This window comes from Lissotriton helveticus, chromosome 8 (genome assembly GCF_964261635.1).
Source record: "Lissotriton helveticus chromosome 8, aLisHel1.1, whole genome shotgun sequence".
NCBI lineage: Eukaryota > Metazoa > Chordata > Amphibia > Caudata > Salamandridae > Lissotriton > Lissotriton helveticus.
The window spans coordinates 1,495,927,633-1,495,945,809 of NC_136069.1; the positions used below are offsets into that span (position 1 = coordinate 1,495,927,633).

At 50.4% G+C, this 18,177-nt stretch overlaps 1 protein-coding gene across 1 annotated transcript in view; it reads right to left on the bottom strand.

Moving 5' to 3' along the window:
* EED (embryonic ectoderm development) overlaps nt 1–18,177 on the bottom strand; it is a 125,331-nt gene that overhangs the window by 35,361 nt on the left and 71,793 nt on the right. The window contains exon 9 of the mRNA XM_078658443.1: nt 8,643–8,723. Within this exon, the coding sequence (XP_078514569.1) occupies nt 8,643–8,723 (81 nt within the window). The remainder of the gene's footprint in view (nt 1–8,642; nt 8,724–18,177) is intronic.

Consider the following 18,177-nt stretch of genomic DNA (forward strand, 5'->3'; position numbering starts at 1 on the left):
TTGGGTTTAAGTTGTTGTTGGATCAGGCCCTCCACATACAGATCCATAGCTCTAGTGTCTTCCGATTCAGGAACCCCTAATATGCGGATGTTGTTCCGTCGTGAGCGTCCTTCTTGCTCGTCCCGCTTTCCGCGCAGTTCCCTATTTTCTTTTGAGATCCGCTCCATATTGATTTGCAGTTCCGAGACGTCTTCCACCAAGGACTTTGTGACCACCTCCATCGAGTTCACTCTTTCGGACATTTTGTGGAAGTCCGCTCGCAGCAGTGTAATTTCCGTTGATATCGACCCTACCGTCACCTGGACCTGTGACAAGGCCCGCATCACGTCCTCCAGGGTTGCTTTCTTCCCCCCCGCCGTGTCGGCCGTCTTGTTCGCCTGCGTTTTCGCTTCAGCCGGGGAAGATAACGTTCTAGCAAAGGCATATTTTTCGAGCCTTGATTGCGTGTTGCTGCCCTTCACTCCCTTGCCCGTCATTTCAGCCGTTGTCTCAGCGATGGGTCGCCGTGGGGTAGGAGCCAGGGACAACGGGTGTAGGGGTCCGTTGCCAACCGCCGGGATCCCGGCGATGTTGCGTGGGGTACCAAGGAGTATCGAAGCGAGGGGACCCAGCCGTTGGTCAGATCACGCCGTCTCACCGGCCATCATGATGGAGGGCCGCGTGGCTCGGGCCGGCAGTGCTGATAGTCCGCCTAGGGGTCGGATCAGGTGGTGCACAGTAAGGGGATTGGGGTTTCCCTCTTTTCCGGACACTGCCCACTCTGCGACCCCGCCACGCTGTTGATGGCCGGCTGGGCTCACGATAAGAGAGCGGCCCCCGCCCGGATCTCCCCGGCCGCCGCAGGAACATGTCCAATGGCTGCCGCCGCAAATGTCTCCCTGTCTGCTCTCCCCGCGGAGACCAGTTTATCTATTCCGCCCACTCTCCGGCCGGCGAGGCCAATGGGGCAATGGCGGTGGTGAACAGTGCAGGGCCCGGGTCACGGGGCTTCTTAGGATTGTGCCGCCACCGCACCCCCCCCCCCCCTGCCGTATTGGCGAATGGCTCGGAGCGATTTTGCGGCGGACCCCCGTGTCACGCGCACCACAGATCTGGCGACAGCAATAGGAGCAGGAATGCATACACGGAGAAAACCTTTGGCATAACAGATTATTATCGATGGTGAAGACAAGAGAGTATCGAAATCGTTCACCAGCGTTTATTCTTGAGTAAAGGAGAACGGCGAGCACATACGCATTTCCATAACAAACAGACACAAGAACCGCCCCTGACGAAGGCACAATAGGGGTGCCGAAATGCATTGGGCTCACTTGTAAATTTATGTGGATAAATTGAAATAATGCCAAAGTATTGTACATGTTGTAATTGTATAAGGAATCAATGTTTATGTGATTAAGGAACGAATCATATGCTTGTGTTATGAAATTTGTAAATAACATATGAGCACATTCATTGACAAACAAAATACAACAATTAAAAAAAGTAAAAGAAATAAAAAGATTACTACAAGAGTAAAAGTGTAATGAGTAAATAAAAGGTGCGTAGCACCACGTGAACAGTGCACGATTGGGTGGGTCCAACAACCCGCCATAACCTATTCTGATACTACAGGATTGACTACCCTGATCAATCGCAGCACCATTGGAAAAAATTGAAAATTTTTTTGATAAAGCAACGGAGTGCTCCTCACGCCCCTCATCTTTTCACTCTGCGACCCCGCCACGCTGTTGATGGCCGGCTGGGCTCACGATAAGAGAGCGGCCCCCGCCCGGATCTCCCCGGCCGCCGCAGGAACATGTCCAATGGCTGCCGCCGCAAATGTCTCCCTGTCTGCTCTCCCCGCGGAGACCAGTTTATCTATTCCGCCCACTCTCCGGCCGGCGAGGCCAATGGGGCAATGGTGGTGGTGAACAGTGCAGGGCCCGGGTCACGGGGCTTCTTAGGATTGTGCCGCCACCGCACCCCCCCCCCTTGCCGTATTGGGAAATGGCTCGGAGCGATTTTGCGGCGGACCCCCGTGTCACGCGCACCACAGTCCAAGCGGGGGCCTCCGCTTTCCCCACGCTACAATCTGGGCACCTCACCGATGCAGATGCTGCCCGCTCCGTCCTCCGCTCCGATCCGCCGGCGGGCTTGGATCCAAGATGGCGGGTCCGCACTCGGACCCGGCTGGTCTGTCTGCCTCAGGTGCGCGATCCGGGGCGCCCCCCCCGACTCAGGTCTGGTCACAGCATACACCGGACGGCACTGGCTCACATGCCTCCGCAGTCCGACTTCTCCAACGGACAGCGCTCTCCTCTCGCCCTCAGAGCTGCCTCGTCCTCGGTAGCTTCCGGCTCCCCGATGCCCAGTCCGCAGTACTTCCTGCCGGATCTCAGAGGCAGTCAGCTTCCCGGCTTCAGGCGCGCTCAGTGGCCTGTGCAAGTTGCGCGATTTACTTCACTTCCCTCGGACGGAATTTCATTCTGGCTGCCGCCGGGTGTGCCCCCCGGTCCCGGGTTTCAGTTCCTACCCGCAGGGTAGCGTTTTGTCATCGGATATGTAGTCGGATTTGCGAGGAGGCCGCTTCAGCCTCGTAGCTCGCCTTCTAAGCTGCCGCCATCGTCGGCTGCTAGCCACGCCCCCCTATAGACTAGCTTTTAAAGAAATAATTCCAACTAAATTGCAAGTTTGTGTATAGATCAGTGTTTCCCAAACTGTGGGCCGCGATATCAGAGCAATAAATAGAGATGCCTTTAAATTCAGTGTTTAACTTCTCACATTTACCAGTGATTCAAAGACACAAGTCAAATGTTAGACTGTTTCAATCTTTTAACATTGGTACTAGTGTTTACTTTTCTATCCTGACTGAAAATAAGAGTAGTTTTTAAAGTGAATGTGATAACGTAGGATGTTGATTATTTTTTCCAATACACAACAAAATGTAAATAACTAAATTTACTATACTGCATCCAGAAGTTAAGGCAAAAGTGAAGTACTTTTTTGTAATTCTGATGTGCACTGGAAACCAATTTTAATGACACTTCCTTGGTGATGCACAAATGATAAATGTTCTGCCTGTAAATGTCAATGCACTACCACATGATGATTTAGTTACATTCGAAAATCGCGCCTCATCCATTAAAGGTAGGTGTGTCGCAAATGTTTTTTGCTCAAAAAAATGGGCCGCGATTCTAAAAAGGGTGGGAAACATTGGTATAGGTGCTATTTCCTATACATTACAGCAAATATTAATTACTATTGTATCTTAGCTCAGGCATTGTAAACTATTTATTGCATTCACTACACAATGTAAATATGACATCTAGTAAAGCACTCTACCAATGTTAGGGGTCACTTTCAAAATATACAAAAAAATGCAAAATAACTGAAGGGCTTCTCTTTTTAGATAGGGCTTCCTTCTACTCCACATTAGTCCTGGACAAATAAGTTTACATATTGAGTTGAATAAATGATCATGCAGTCTCTACAATAGTTTTTCAAAAACAAGATTATGCAAATCAGTTAAGTGCACTTGACTTTTGAAGGTTACGGTATCAAAACCGACGAAAGTTCTATGAACATTAAAATAAAAATTCTTCAGGAAAGAAAAAAATGGCAAATGTCTGAATATAATTATAATGATATCCTGTATTTGGGAAACAAACTTAATGATATTCTTTCTTAGGTCAGGTAAGTTCTGGTGATAGCCAAAACCTATCGATTAAAAAAAAAAAAACATGTACAATATACTTATTAAAAGAGACTTTTAATCAGCTGTCTTTAACCACTGGTTTGTTGGAGTCATTCACATTTTGCTTCAGCTCACTGCAGGACACAGCATGTGGTCAGCCCACTTCAGCCACTGGATAACTTCACTTTCGTGGACTAATTTTGTTCTTTTACAAGGAGTGCATCCACACAAAATGTGTCTTCAGTGCAAGTGTTTTTATTTTTGCTTTATTCCTTTGGTGTTGTCTTCGAGTTTAGAGTTTGAGGAGATAGCAGGAAGCTTCCTACCAGCTCTCCTGGTTTATCACAAGGCACATTCCAGCTTTTTCATTGGCTGTCTCCTGCTAATAGTTTTTCTAATTCCTTTTAGAGTGGCCTTTTTATCAGACTGCTCCTATTTCACAACCAACAGGTGTCCATGTAAAACTCTTCATGAAATTAACATTTATTTTTTCAGTATGCACACACTGAAGTGCATTTCTAACTATGCCCTGTGTATATCATGCAGGCGTGGATTTTAATTGAGAACTAGTTATATTTGTAACCCATTTTCTGTCTGTGTATCTTGCTTGTATGACTTTCCAGATTGCTTTCAGTGCTCTTGTATATCATGCTTATATAGACAAGTAACTATTCTATTACTAGCGCTGCTGTTTCTTTCAATTTTCCGTCCTATCTTAGCAACTGTCTATCCGTCACCGGTCTGCCCATCTACCAGTCTGTTGGTCTGTCCATCCGCCAGACCCATAAGTCCCCTTCATCCATCCATCCGTGCCATCCATTGCCCCATCCGCAGGACCCATGAATCCTCTCCCTTCATCCGCGCCAACCATTGCTCGATCTGCCCGCGCCATCCATTCAGCCAGCCCGTCCCATTCCTTCCATCCACCCCCTTGCTCCATCCCATCCATCGCTCCATCCCTCCGCTTGCTCCATCCGCTTGCCCCATCCCATCCATCCGCTTGCTCCTTCCCGTCCATCCGCTTGCTCCGTCCATCTCGACCAGTCTGTGAGCACCCCCTCCCTCCCCCACCATCTACTGGTCTGTGAGCCCCCCCTCCCCCCCCCCCAACCAACTACTGGTCCGTGAGCCCCGTCCATCCCACCACCTACGGGTCCGTGAGCCCGTCCATCCCCACCACCTACCGGCCGGTCTGCGAGCCCGTCCATCCCACCACCTACCGGCCGGTCTGCGAGCCCGTCCATCCCACCACCTACCGGCCGGTCTGCGAGCCCGTTCATCCCACCACCTACCGGCCGGTCTGCGAGCCCGTCCATCCCACCACCTATCCGGCCGGTCTGCGAGCCCGTCCATCCCACCACCTATCCGGCCGGTCTGCGAGCCCGTCCATCCCACCACCTACCCGGCCGGTCTACGAGGGCGTCCATCCCACCACCTACCCGGCCGGTCGGTGGGCGTCCATCCCACCACCTACCCGGCCGGTCGGTGGGCGTCCATCCCACCACCTACCCGGCCGGTCGGTGGGCGTCCATCCCACCACCTACCCGGCCGGTCGGTGGGCGTCCATCCCACCACCTACCCGGCCGGTCGGTGGGCGTCCATCCCACCACCTACCCGGCCGGTCGGTGGGCGTCCATCCCACCACCTACCCGGCCGGTCGGTGGGCGTCCATCCCACCACCTACCCGGCCGGTCGGTGGGCGTCCATCCCACCACCTACCCGGCCGGCCGGTGGGCGTCCATCCCACCACCTACCGGCCGGCCGGTGGGCGTCCATCCCACCACCTACCGGCCGGCCGGTGGGCGTCCATCCCACCACCTACCGGCCGGCCAGTGGGCGTCCATCCCACCACCTACCGGCCGGCCAGTGGGCGTCCATCCCACCACCTACCGGCCGGCCGGTGGGCGTCCATCCCACCACCGGCCGGCCGGTGGGCGTCCATCCCACCACCTACCGGCCGGCCGGTGGGCGTCCATCCCACCACCTACCGGCCGGCCGGCGGGCGTCCATCCCACCACCTACCGGCCGGCCGGCGGGCATCCATCCCACCACCTACCGGCCGGTCTGTGGGCGTCCATCCAATCTACCGGTCTGTGGGCGTCCATCCAATCTACCGGTCTGTGGGCGTCCATCCAATCTACCGGTCTGTGGGCGTCCATCCAATCTCCCGGTCTGTGGGCGTCCATCCAATCTACCGGTCTGTGGGCGTCCATCCAATCTACCGGTCTGTGGGCGTCCATCCAATCTACCGGTCTGTGGGCGTCCATCCAATCTACCGGCCTGTGTTGTGCCCATCCAATCTACCGGCCTGTGTTGTGCCCATCCCATCTACTAGTCTGTGACCTCCCAACACCGATCTTCTCTGTCGGTATGTTGATATATCTGTCTATCTACCTGGCTGTGTGTGTATCTGTGGATTCAAACCTATGCATCTATCCAGGCAATTATCTATATCTATGCAGCCATGTCTATGTATGGAACCTTGGCTATCTAGCCAGTTTACTTATGTATACAGACCCAACTGTCTTTGCAAGCCTTCTTATCCATTTGTAATAAAGATTTACAAAAACAGAACATAAAAAAGCCTAGCAAAGGAGGCTGCCAGCCAACAGCCAAAAAATAGCTTTTTTGGTCTGGTGTTATCCAAGAACCTTTGATTTTACTAAAATTGTGTGAGTAGCAGTTACATGGCTTTTCAGCCAGACTTCATCAATTTGTGTGTTTCATTGACATTTTTAGTCCACCCACTCCAGCATGCATTATGGAGCAATAAGTAAGTAGTTATCTTCGGTGCCAGGGACTACTGCAGTAATGGGTGATTTTTGCCGACCAAAAATATTTTAGAATTCAACCAATTCTTTAGGTCTCCTACGCAACACGCATGCGTTGCATAGGAGGGGACCTAATGCCATCGGCAGAGCTTTTGCAGCAATGAAGTGCACAGGTTGCATTGCTTGCAATGCAACGCGTGCACATCTTGGCGATTTCCTTTCGGGAGCGCTCGGCGCCATATGGTTGCACGCTCCCGAAAGGAAATCGCTCATGCCCCCTCCCCATCTGCCTGCTGTCGCGGCCAATGTCTGCTGTGCGAGGCGCGCGCTCGCCTCCTCCTGCTGCCGGCTGACCTGCCGTGCTTGTTAATTTTTTGATGTGCGGAATTTCTGCTTGTTTATTGGGCGATTGATACCTTCATTTGCCAAGCAGAGCCTTGGTAAAAAATTTAATAGATTTTTAGGACCTACGTCTTCATTTGGTAGACAATTTTAAGAAAGTGGGAGATGAGATTTAGCAAAACTGGGTGTTTTTCCAAGCAACAGTGGACCTTCCATTTTTTTTTTATTCTTGCACCACTCGCGGGCTTCCTTAAATCCTTTGCCGCCCTTATCAGAAGCTTCAAGCTCTTAACCCCTAATTTCCCAGGGTGACTGAGGGGAGTGATGCATATGTGACATGCATGTCTATTTAGAAATATTCAGGAGTCAAACTTAAAATGACGAGGAGAAACCTTTGCCCAGACAGTATAAATGTGTCTTAAAATGACATAAAAGCGAAATACTGCCAAAGAGCATGACGCACTATGTTGCATAATTTTGTCAGCGCGGCCACACATCAGTCTCCCATTGCTGAATGATTTTAGTGGACCCCGACGACAGAGCCAAGTGGCACTTTACATTTTTGGGGGCAGAAAGTATCTTTTGTAGAATTGTTGAAGTGTATATAATTAACTTGCAGTTTCTCCGAGTTAAAGTGTGCACAGCTCGGAAACAGAATTAAGCCCCTGACTACTCAGTGTTTCCGAGCTATGCTTTCAGCAGCGTGTGCACAAGCTCAGAGACATTCGGAGTTAAGTGTATATGCCCTTTAGCATGTGCATTTACATAAACACAGGGACGGGATATGCGCACCTGACTTTCTGGGAGGTAAACCACTGTTTGAAATAGGACTTCTGACCCAGGTGCCCTTTCTGGGGCACATGTTTGAAAAGTCGCACAGCGTCCCTTTCAGTCGACATTCTGTACCCTGGCGTTTTGTGTGTAAACGAGTGAAACTCTTTCTGGGAGAGAAAGGCTGATGATAACAGTGCCTTTATCCTGCGGTCTGCTGCTTACCTGACTGCTGGGTGACCCGATAAGGAGCTGAGCCCAGTGTGTGCTGAAGGAGGGGTTCTGTGTGCTTGAGACCCCGCCAGGTTATTTGAATCTCCCTTTTCTCTTATCACCAATGGCGTCTCCTGGGGCCTCGCGCTGCCGTTCCTCATCGAGGACGCCTCTCCTCCGCTTCCTCTAGTGAACTTTTGTCAAGTCGGAAGTCGAATATATTGTAAGACAACCCCCTGCCAGCTGTTTCCAGTCTGCCCGGCCATCCTAAGTTAGACCGGCGGCATCCACCGAATTCTGGCTGCCCTCAGTCACATTTACTCTTTTTTGTCCCTCTACCATTAGCGGAGAGGATGTTGGCTGTTCTCCGTGACCTTTCCTTGGAAAGTCATTTCATAATGTCACTTCCGTCCTCCTTTACTGTTCTACCCAGCCCAGTGTTGGATTGGGATCAACAATAGGCCCCAGCACCCTAAAAACAAGCATTGGCAAAGCCAATAGGTCTTGCCTTTGGGACCTTATAAGTGTTTAGCCATGCAACAGTTGATGTTGTTGCACCAAGGATGTTGTGCTGGATAACTAAACACTTATAAGGTCCCAAAAGCGAGACCTATTGGCTATGCCAATGCTGGTTTTGGATTGACGATGGCCCAGAAGCTCACCAAACAAAAATGTTTGACAATTTGTGTTTTCTGTTTTGTTTTTTTCCCCAAAAGGCTGGCATCCAGCCCGCCATCTTAGCCTTGCCAATGCTGGTTTATTAACCTTCCATTCCACTTTTTACTAGGTTAAGCATTTGAGAGCTAATGATACTTAACTGTGTGATATGCAACAATTTAAACAGTTTGGGGTAATACATGCCTACTTGTTACCTGTTTGTTCTCTCTCCGTCATCACAGTCCTTACTTTGTGAGGGCGAGTCCACCTCTGGAGATGGGCACTGGTTTGCACTCCTAAAAACATAAAGGAGAAGGTTAGAACTTCCCCTAAGTACCAGATTGAAACGATCATCCATCTACCATCAGCGACTATTGGCTCGTCTCCAAATGGAAGACTGCCCTCACTGAGCACGAACCATTCCTCTCGTATGAGCTTTTTAAAATTTGGTTCCAAAGCCAATTTTAGGGAACATACCTTCTGGATTTTTGAAGGAGTGGGTTATCTGCAAGGAAACAAATAAAAAAAAATTCTATACATCTGAGGTTGGGGATGCCCATTGGAGACGAAACTCTTGCACACCTACAATCTGTGCCATTTTACTCTAGTACTGGGGCTTAACATACAGCCATTCAATGTAGTTTGCTTTCCTGCGGGGCTAGTTTGTTTAGCTGGGCAACGTTTTGAAAAGGAAGGAAAATGCTACTTACCAGTATGCATCTGTTCTTGGCATGTAGAGCTGCAGATTCGTACACTTAGCATTAGATCGCCACCTGGTGTTGGGCTCGGATGATTGCAGGTTGTTGTCTTCTTGGAAGAAGTCTTTGTAGTCACGAGATAGGTGACTCCTCCCTTGGACACTACTGCGCATAGTCATCGACTCCATCCTCAGATTGTTTTTCGCCATGATGGGAAATGATGGAGTTAGTAGAAGTAAAGAGAAAGGATGTCCATGCATGTGTATCTAAGTAAGATGAGAACTGGAACGGATACAAGTCCCGGGGAGGCAGGTGGGCGTGTACGACTCTGCAGCTCTACATGCCAAGAACAGATGCATACTGGTAAGTAGCATTTTCCGTTCGAGGCATATGAGCTGCAGAGTGTACACTTAGCATCGATTGTGCAGCAGTATCTCCCCTAGCGGTGGTCGCTTGTATCCGTTGCAGTAGTTTGAAACAGTGTTCTAAGGACAGCTTGGCCCACTGCAGCTTGCTGCTTGGCCTGCACATCAACACAATAGTGTTTAGTGAAGGTGTGTGGTGTAGACCATGTTGCTGCCTTGCATATGTCCTCTAGCGGTATATTTCCTAAGAAAGCCATAGAGGCGCCTAGTTTGCGAGTGGAGTGCGCTCTAGGAGGAACGGTTAGTGTACGTTTTGCTTTTTGATACCATATTTGTATACACTTTACAATCCACCTGGCAATCCCCCTTTAGAGATGGGGTTGCCCTTGTGTGGAGGAGAGAAAGATACAAATTATTGTTTTGTTTTTCTAAAGGATGGATTTAGTCCTATCTGTATAGTATAACAGAGCTCTTTTAACATCTACGGTGTGTAAGGCCCTTTCTGCCACAGATTCTGGGTTTTGGAAAAACACAGGTAGCTTTACAGATTGGTTTAGATGAAAAGGTGCGATAACCTTTGGTAGAAATTTAGGGTTAGATCTAAGAACCACTTTATTAGGATGTATTTGAAAAAATGGTTCTTGTATTGTGAATGCCTGTATTTCACTAACTCTTCTGAGAGAGGTGATGGCAACAAGAAAAGCAGTTTTCCATGTTAGAAATTGCAATTCACATTTGTGTAAAGGCTCGAAAGGGGGTCCCATGAGTCTTGTAAGTACAACGTTTAGGTTCCATACAGGAGCAGGTGGTAACCTAGGTGGGATTATTCGTTTCAATCCTTCCATAAATGCTTTTATTGCAGGTACTCTGAAGAGAGATAGATGTTGCCTATTTTGTAAATAGGCTGCAATTGCTGCAAGATGCAGGCGTATGGAAGAATAAGCCAAATTGGACCGTTGAAGATGTAAAAGGTAACAAATGATATTTTGGATGGAAGCGTCCAGTGGATCAATGTGATTATTTTTGCAATATATTGCAAATCTTTTCCATTTAGAGGCATAACACGCTCTGGTAGTGGGTTTTCTAGCTTCCTTAATAATGTTCATACAGTCTGTTAGGTTTAAGTAACCAAACTCCAAGACTTCATGAGCAAGATCGCCAAATTCAGTTGGCTTGGTTCTGGGTGTCTTATTTCTCCATGGTTCTGTTTTAACAGGGAGGGTGTGAGCTGTAACTTTTGATGTGGAACCAGCGAGAGATCTAGTAGTGTGGTGAACCACGGCTGGCGTGCCCATGTGGGAGCCACCAGGATCAGTTTGAGAGGCTGTTTGAGCTTGCGCACTACTAGTGGAATGAGTGGGAGAGGCGGAAAAGCATACGCAAATCTGCCTGACCAATTCATCCATATCGCATTGCCTTCGGACCGTGGGTGTGGAAACCTGACGGCGAAGGTTGGGCATTTTGCATTTTCGTGGGTGGCAAACAGATCTATTTGTGGATGCTCCCATATTTGGAAGAATGGCTGAAGAACTTGTGGATGTATTTCCCATTTGTGAATCTGTTGTGACTACCGACTCAACAGATCTGCTATCCGATTGTGAACTCCCGGAAGGTGTTCTGCTGCCAGATGTATGTTTTGAGGAATGGCCTATCTCCAAATGTTCTGTGCGAGCTGGGACAGTTGTAGAGAGTGTGTCCCCCCCTGTTTTTGTATATAGTACATGGCTGTCATATTGTCCGCCCGGATTAAGACAGCTTTGTTTTGTACTTGTAATTGAAACATTTTGAGTGCTAAGAAAATTGCTAGCAGCTCTGGATGGTTGATATGGAACAGTTTTTGTTGGTTGTTCCATTGGCCTTGTGTGGTATAATGCAAGATATGGGCTCCCCATCCTGTGAGGGATGAGTGTCGTGAGCACTATTTGTGGAACCGGGTCGAGGAACGGCCGTCCTTTTGTCAAGTTTTTGGTGTTCCACCATTGCAGAGAGCGATACGTACAGCCGTCTACCAACACCAGGTCTGTGACGTGACCTTGAGCCTGATTACACTGTTGTGCTAGACATTCTTATAATGGGCACATTTGCAGTCTTGAATGTGGAACTATGAAGATGCCATCCTGCCTATTAGTCTCATGAACACTTTGGCTTGGAGAGACTGCTGGTGTTGAAAAATTGAGACTAAGGCTTGAATGCTGTGTATCCTGGCTGGACTGGGATACGCTCGAGCTGTAGATGTGTCTATGGTAGCTCCTAGATACTGATGAACATGCGAAGGCTGCAGATGCGACATGGTGTAGTTTATTGTGAACCCCAAGTTGTGCAACGTTTGAATTGTTTGATTTGTGTGTTGGGACACATTGACTGAATGATTTGGCTTTTATGAGCCAATTGTCGAGGTAAGACATGTATCTGTTGTCTTCGGAGATGTGCCGTTACTACTGCTAAGCACTTTGTGAACACTCGTGGTGCTGTTGTGACCCCAAATGGAAGTACTTTGAATTGGTAGTGCTGTCCTTGTATTACAAACCTTAGATACTTCCTGTGAGCAGGATGTATAGGAATGTGAAAATAGGCGTCTTTTAGGTCTAGTGTTGAAAGAAAATCGCCTTGATGCAGCAGTGGGAGTACTTGTTGCAGAGATCATGTGAACATGATCTGATTGTTTGTAATGGTTGAGGGGCCTGAGGTGGAGAATTGGTCTCAGTGTCCCGTCCTTTTTGGGGATTAGAAAGTACAGGGAGTAAACTCCTGTTCCTTGTTCTTCTAAAGGAACCAATTGAATAGCATCCTTTTGTAGAAGCGCTAGAACTTCCTGTTGAAGCAGAGTCAGATGGTCTGTAGACATTGGACACTGCCTGGGTGGTATGTTTGGGGGGGGTTGCTGTGAGTTCTAGGCAGTAGCCATGTTGGATAATCTGTCTCTCCCACCTGTCTGTTGTGATGGAGTTCCAGACAGGTAGGAACTGTGATAATCTGCCCTCTACAGGAGTGGAATGCTGTTGGGGGAGCAGAGGGAAGTCACTGTTTTGGAGTGGAAGAGGAGCGGTTGTTGTGGTTACCTCTACCTCTCCCCTTATTATTATTGCCTCTGTATCCTCCTCTAAAGTAGCCTTTGTTAGAGGTTTGTGTGTGCGTTTTGAAAGATGATGTATCTGCTCCGGTTTGCTTGGAGCCTCCTCTATAAAAGAAGAGACGAAAAGAACTTCTAGTCTGTGTGGATTGGAACGCTCCCATAGACTTAGCTGTGTCCTTTTTCATTTTTTCTAGTGTAGTGTTTACTTCAGGCCCAAACAATTGGTTCTGATTGAAAGGCTGGTTTAAGATGGTAGTCTGCACCTCCGCCTTAAACCCGGAAATGTGTAACCACGCATGTCGTCTATGACACTAGTATTGACTGCTCTGGATGCTGTGTCAGCTACATCTAGTGCACATTTTATTGAGGCATTGGATATTAATTTGCCTTCTTGTATGAGGTCTGTTGTCTGATCTTTGAATTGATCTGGAAGGTGCTGTAATAGTTTTTCCAATTGATCCTAGTGCTTGTGTATTTGCTGTGCGCCATATCTTTGTAGCTTGCGCAGCAATACGTTTACCTGACGCATCAATAGCCTTGGATTCTTTGTCAGGTGGGGGCGTGTCACCAGAAGTCTGAGAATGAGCTCTTTTCCGTGCATTGGACACTACTATAGTTTAGTGGCAGATGTCCCTTAATATAGACTGGATCAGATGGTGCTGTCTATATTTCTTTTCTATTCCTGGATTTAACACTACAACGTACCGGGTCTTTAAATATTTCTGGAGCATGTTTAATGACTCCTTTGATCATGGGTAGTATTTGCGTAGACCAGTGGTTCCCAAACTTTTTTGACCCGTGGCTCCCTTGACCCAGTTGGCCGTGGCTCCCCACCATTTTTTTACCCGCGCACAGGGGTGCCGCGGCACACCCTTTGGGAACCACTGGTCAACATGGAGAATCAAGCCTAGACGTGATGAAGTATTCAGAGAGTAGCCATCACTATCATAAAACTTTATTTGCAATCACAAAGGTATTATAAAGTACATCTCAATGCATACAACACCATCATAGAGTAGTATAAAGCACTCCCACTAAAAGTAACCAGGCTAGAGAAAGGCTGAAGAAGCTCTGTGGCGTTACAAGAAGTTTACATGGGGTGGGCTCTGATCATGGCCGTCCGCAGAAATGTTTCTGGGGGGGGGGGCACATTTTTAACTTCATCCCCCTCCCCTTGCACCCTTATCCCCCTCCCCTTGCACCCTTCAACCCCTCCCCCTTGTACCCTACTCCACCTCCGTCTTGCACCCTTTTCTAACTTGCACCATTCTCCCCTCTGCCTTGCACCCTTCTCCCCTTCTCCCATCCGCCTTGCACCCTTCTCCCCTTCTCCCCTCCGCCTTGCACCCTTCTCCCCTTCTCCCCTCCGCCTTGCGCCTTGCACCCTTCTCCCCTCCGCCGTGCACCCTTCTCCCCTCCGCCGTGCACCCTTCTCCCCTTCTCCCCTCCGCCTTGCACCCTTCTCCCCTTCTCCCCTCCGCCTTGCACCCTTCTCCCCTTCTCCCCTCCGCCTTGCACCCTTCTCCCCTTCTCCCCTCCGCCTTGCACCCTTCTCCCCTTCTCCCCTCCGCCTTGCACCCTTCTCCCCTTCTCCCCTCCGCCTTGCACCCTTCTCCCCTTCTCCCCTCCGCCTTGCACCCTTCTCCCCTTCTCCCCTCCGCCTTGCACCCTTCTCCCCTTCTCCCCTCCGCCTTGCACCCTTCTCCCCTTCTCCCCTCCGCCTTGCACCCTTCTCCCCTTCTCCCCTCCGCCTTGCACCCTTCTCCCCTTCTCCCCTCCGCCTTGCACCCTTCTCCCCTTCTCCCCTCCGCCTTGCACCCTTCTCCCCTTCTCCCCTCCGCCTTGCACCCTTCTCCCCTCCGCCTTGCACCCTTCTCCCCTCCGCCTTGCACCCTTCTCCCCTCCGCCTTGCACCCTTCTCCCCTCCGCCTTGCACCCTTCTCCCCTCCGCCTTGCACCCTTCTCCCCTCCGCCTTGCACCCTTCTCCCCTCCGCCTTGCACCCTTCTCCCCTCCGCCTTGCACCCTTCTCCCCTCCGCCTTGCACCCTTCTCCCCTCCGCCTTGCACCCTTCTCCCCTCCGCCTTGCACCCTTCTCCCCTCCGCCTTGCACCCTTCTCCCCTCCGCCTTGCACCCTTCTCCCCTCCGCCTTGCACCCTTCTCCCCTCCGCCTTGCACCCTTCTCCCCTCCGCCTTGCACCCTTCTCCCCTCCGCCTTGCACCCTTCTCCCCTCCGCCTTGCACCCTTCTCCCCTCCGCCTTGCACCCTTCTCCCCTCCGCCTTGCACCCTTCTCCCCTCCGCCTTGCACCCTTCTCCCCTCCGCCTTGCACCCTTCTCCCCTCCGCCTTGCACCCTTCTCCCCTCCGCCTTGCACCCTTCTCCCCTCCGCCTTGCACCCTTCTCCCCTCCGCCTTGCACCCTTCTCCCCTCCGCCTTGCACCCTTCTCCCCTCCGCCTTGCACCCTTCTCCCCTCCGCCTTGCACCCTTCTCCCCTCCGCCTTGCACCCTTCTCCCCTCCGCCTTGCACCCTTCTCCCCTCCGCCTTGCACCCTTCTCCCCTCCGCCTTGCACCCTTCTCCCCTCCGCCTTGCACCCTTCTCCCCTCCGCCTTGCACCCTTCTCCCCTCTGCCTTGCACCCTTCTCCTCTGCCTTGCACCCTTCTCTCTGCCTTGCACCCTTCTCTCTGCCTTGCACCCTTCTCCTCTCTGCCTTGCACCCTTCTCCCCTCCACCTTGCACCCTTCTCCTCTCTGCCTTGCACCCTTCTCCCCTCCGTCTTGCACCCTTCTCCTCTCCCCCTGAGCCTGCACCCACCCAACACTCTCCACCAGGCCCCTGACCCTGCACCCCCCCAATGCTCTCCACCAGGCCTCTGACCCTGCACCCACCCACCCAACACTCTCCACCAGGCCTCTGACCCTCCACCCACCCACCCAGCCAACGTTCTCCACCAGGCTTCTGACCCTGCACCCACCCAACGCTCTCCAACATGCAGCAGTCACGAGTGACGACCCCTCAACGAGGAGTAAGGCAAAGACAGAAGCTGGCAGAGTGCGGCTGTATCAGGGCATAGGCCTCGTCCTGGGTCGAGCTCTAGAGGACATAAAAAGAAGCGCAATAAGCGATCACCAGATAGGAGTGAGAAGAAAACACCGGGAGATGTGTGCCCTGGGGCAATGTCTGCCATGTGAGAATTAAAGGCGTTCTCCATCAGTGCTTAATTTGTGCCGGTGCTTTCGGGAGGCTTGAAGGGGCATTTTTATTGTATCTGGAGTATCTCAACCACGCACGCAGAGAGCATGGGTCAGCAGGGTCAGAGAGAGAACAAATCACAGAAACCAGAATGTGATGAGCAGAATTATATGGCTGATTCGGATTGAAATATGGACCTGCAAAAATGCTGCATCCATTGTCACGAGCCGCTATATCATGAAGGGACGCAGATGTGGGGTTAGGACAGTAAATCAGTATTTCCTCAGCTTGCAATGTCCCCGAGACCATATTTTTGTATGCTGATTATTTTGACCACAATATAATAATATGAACACTTGGATCTGACTAGAAAGGAAAGTCAACAGTCGTCTCTTTTTTTTACATATTTACAATTTGAGGCAAATGGCAGAAAAGTGATTTGCTCTCAATCACTCATTTTTTTATTCAAGTACCGAAACTTACATCCTGGCAGCCAGCGCTAAACTCACCAAAGGGCTCATGCCCAGTACAGAGGCATTTTACAACTTTAGTGGACATCACCCGCTCTATATTGTACCAAGAAAAAAGTCTTTAATCATGACAGAAAACAGGGCGAACCAGCGCGGAGGCACCGGTTCCAGGGGGAGTCATTCTCGTGTTCGGAGCCCCTGACAGCACCTGTGCAGCAATTAGGGCCCAGCACTTATCCTTTTACAAATTAAGCACTGTCATCAATCAGTCATTGAGATGCAGGGTGCGAGGATCATGTGAACTGGCAGCACAAAGGAGGGGGAGGAATTGCGGCCGGAATTTCCAGGACCCACATCCTGCAACACGGCGCCGCGGCGCCCCTGGCTTCTAATCACGGCGCACCAGGGTGCCGCGGCGCACATTTTGGGAACCACTGGCGTAGACATTTGTGACTGCTCAAATGTATCAAGTAAAAAATCCTCCTCAATGGCATCAGAGTGCATTGAAACCCCGTAGGGAAAGGGCAGCTCTATTTAAGAGGTGATTAAACCCAATACTATCTTCTGGAGGGGAAGGTTTTGTTGGGTTGGACTGAGGATCTCTAGGATATGCATCTGGATTGATATCTTCATCTACAGGGTATGCATGTGGCTCGGGTATGTCATTCCCCCCACCTAGATCATACATCAGTGTGGTGTGATGATGCAGGAGATTGAACAGGAGAAACTGTAGGTGAAATGTAAGGAGGGATAGGAGAGGAAGGAGGAGAGGAAGGGTGCATTGGAGAAGTTGCACAATCCTTTTTGGCAGGAACCACAGGTAGAAGTGGTGTTTCTGCTGGTCTCTTCTTGTGAGGAATAGTTTCCACATGTCCAGTTTTTGGGTTGATATAGACCTTTTGTTTAGGATCTGGTCTAAACAGTTCTTCCTCCTCTACAAACTTCTTTAGCGTTGTTTTTTTCAGTGCCGATAGAGGTTTGTGTCTTTTGCTTTAGGAGGCGTTACCGTGTCCTGTGGCAAATTTTTCGGTGTCGAAGCTGGTTTTGGTTTAGTAGGCTTGTCTTAGGGTTTAGGAGACTCTGAATCAGGCCTTACATTCCTCGGTACCGAGGTTGGAGTCCTTGAAGTGGAAGCAGCTTTCGTCAGCTTCGAGGCGTCGGAATCTGGTTTTCCCTCTTTATTCTTGGAACCGGACGGTTTCGGAGCAGGACATTCTTTTGGATCCGGTGCCATTTTTGGCTTCGGTACCGGTGAGTCTTTAGGCATGGGTGCCGAAGGATCTTTGTCTTTTGGTACCGAAGGGTGTTTTGGCTTCGGTGTCGAAGAATCCTTCGGTGCCGATGGAAGAGGTGCAATTGGCACGTGTGGTTTGCTCGGTACCGAGGCACCGGAAGGCGTAGTTGTTTTCCTCGGAGCAGAGCCTGAAGGCGGGGCATTTGAGGGAATATTTCGGTCTCGACTGGGCCCCTTGGGCGCAGTACTGACCGTTGCCTTTGGCTTGGGCAGTGTCTGTGGTGCAGGGGCAAGAGTACTCACGGGCTGACGAGATGGAATCGAGTCATCTGAATCCTCTGCCTCGGATACGATCTGGAGATCAGGCGAATCTTCTTCTGGAACGAGTGGAACCTAGTCATCGAAGATGTCCTCCGGTGCTGAGGCTGATCTCATTTCGTGTCGAGGGCATTCCGATCCCGAATGGTCTTTTTCGATCGGAAGGATGCAAAAGCTGTGCAGGTCGACTCAACGTGATCTGGCGATAGACAGAGGTTGCAGACCTCGTGATGATCGCTATGAGGGAATTTTGCTCGACATACCAGGCATCTCTTGAACGGAGTCCTGTCCATGAGGTGTAGGCCGCAAGACGCCGAAAGGCCAACCGCCCCGCGTCGATGCACCAGAATGTAGCTGATGGTGTCGAAAGTAGTATATTCGATGTCGATAGTGTTTG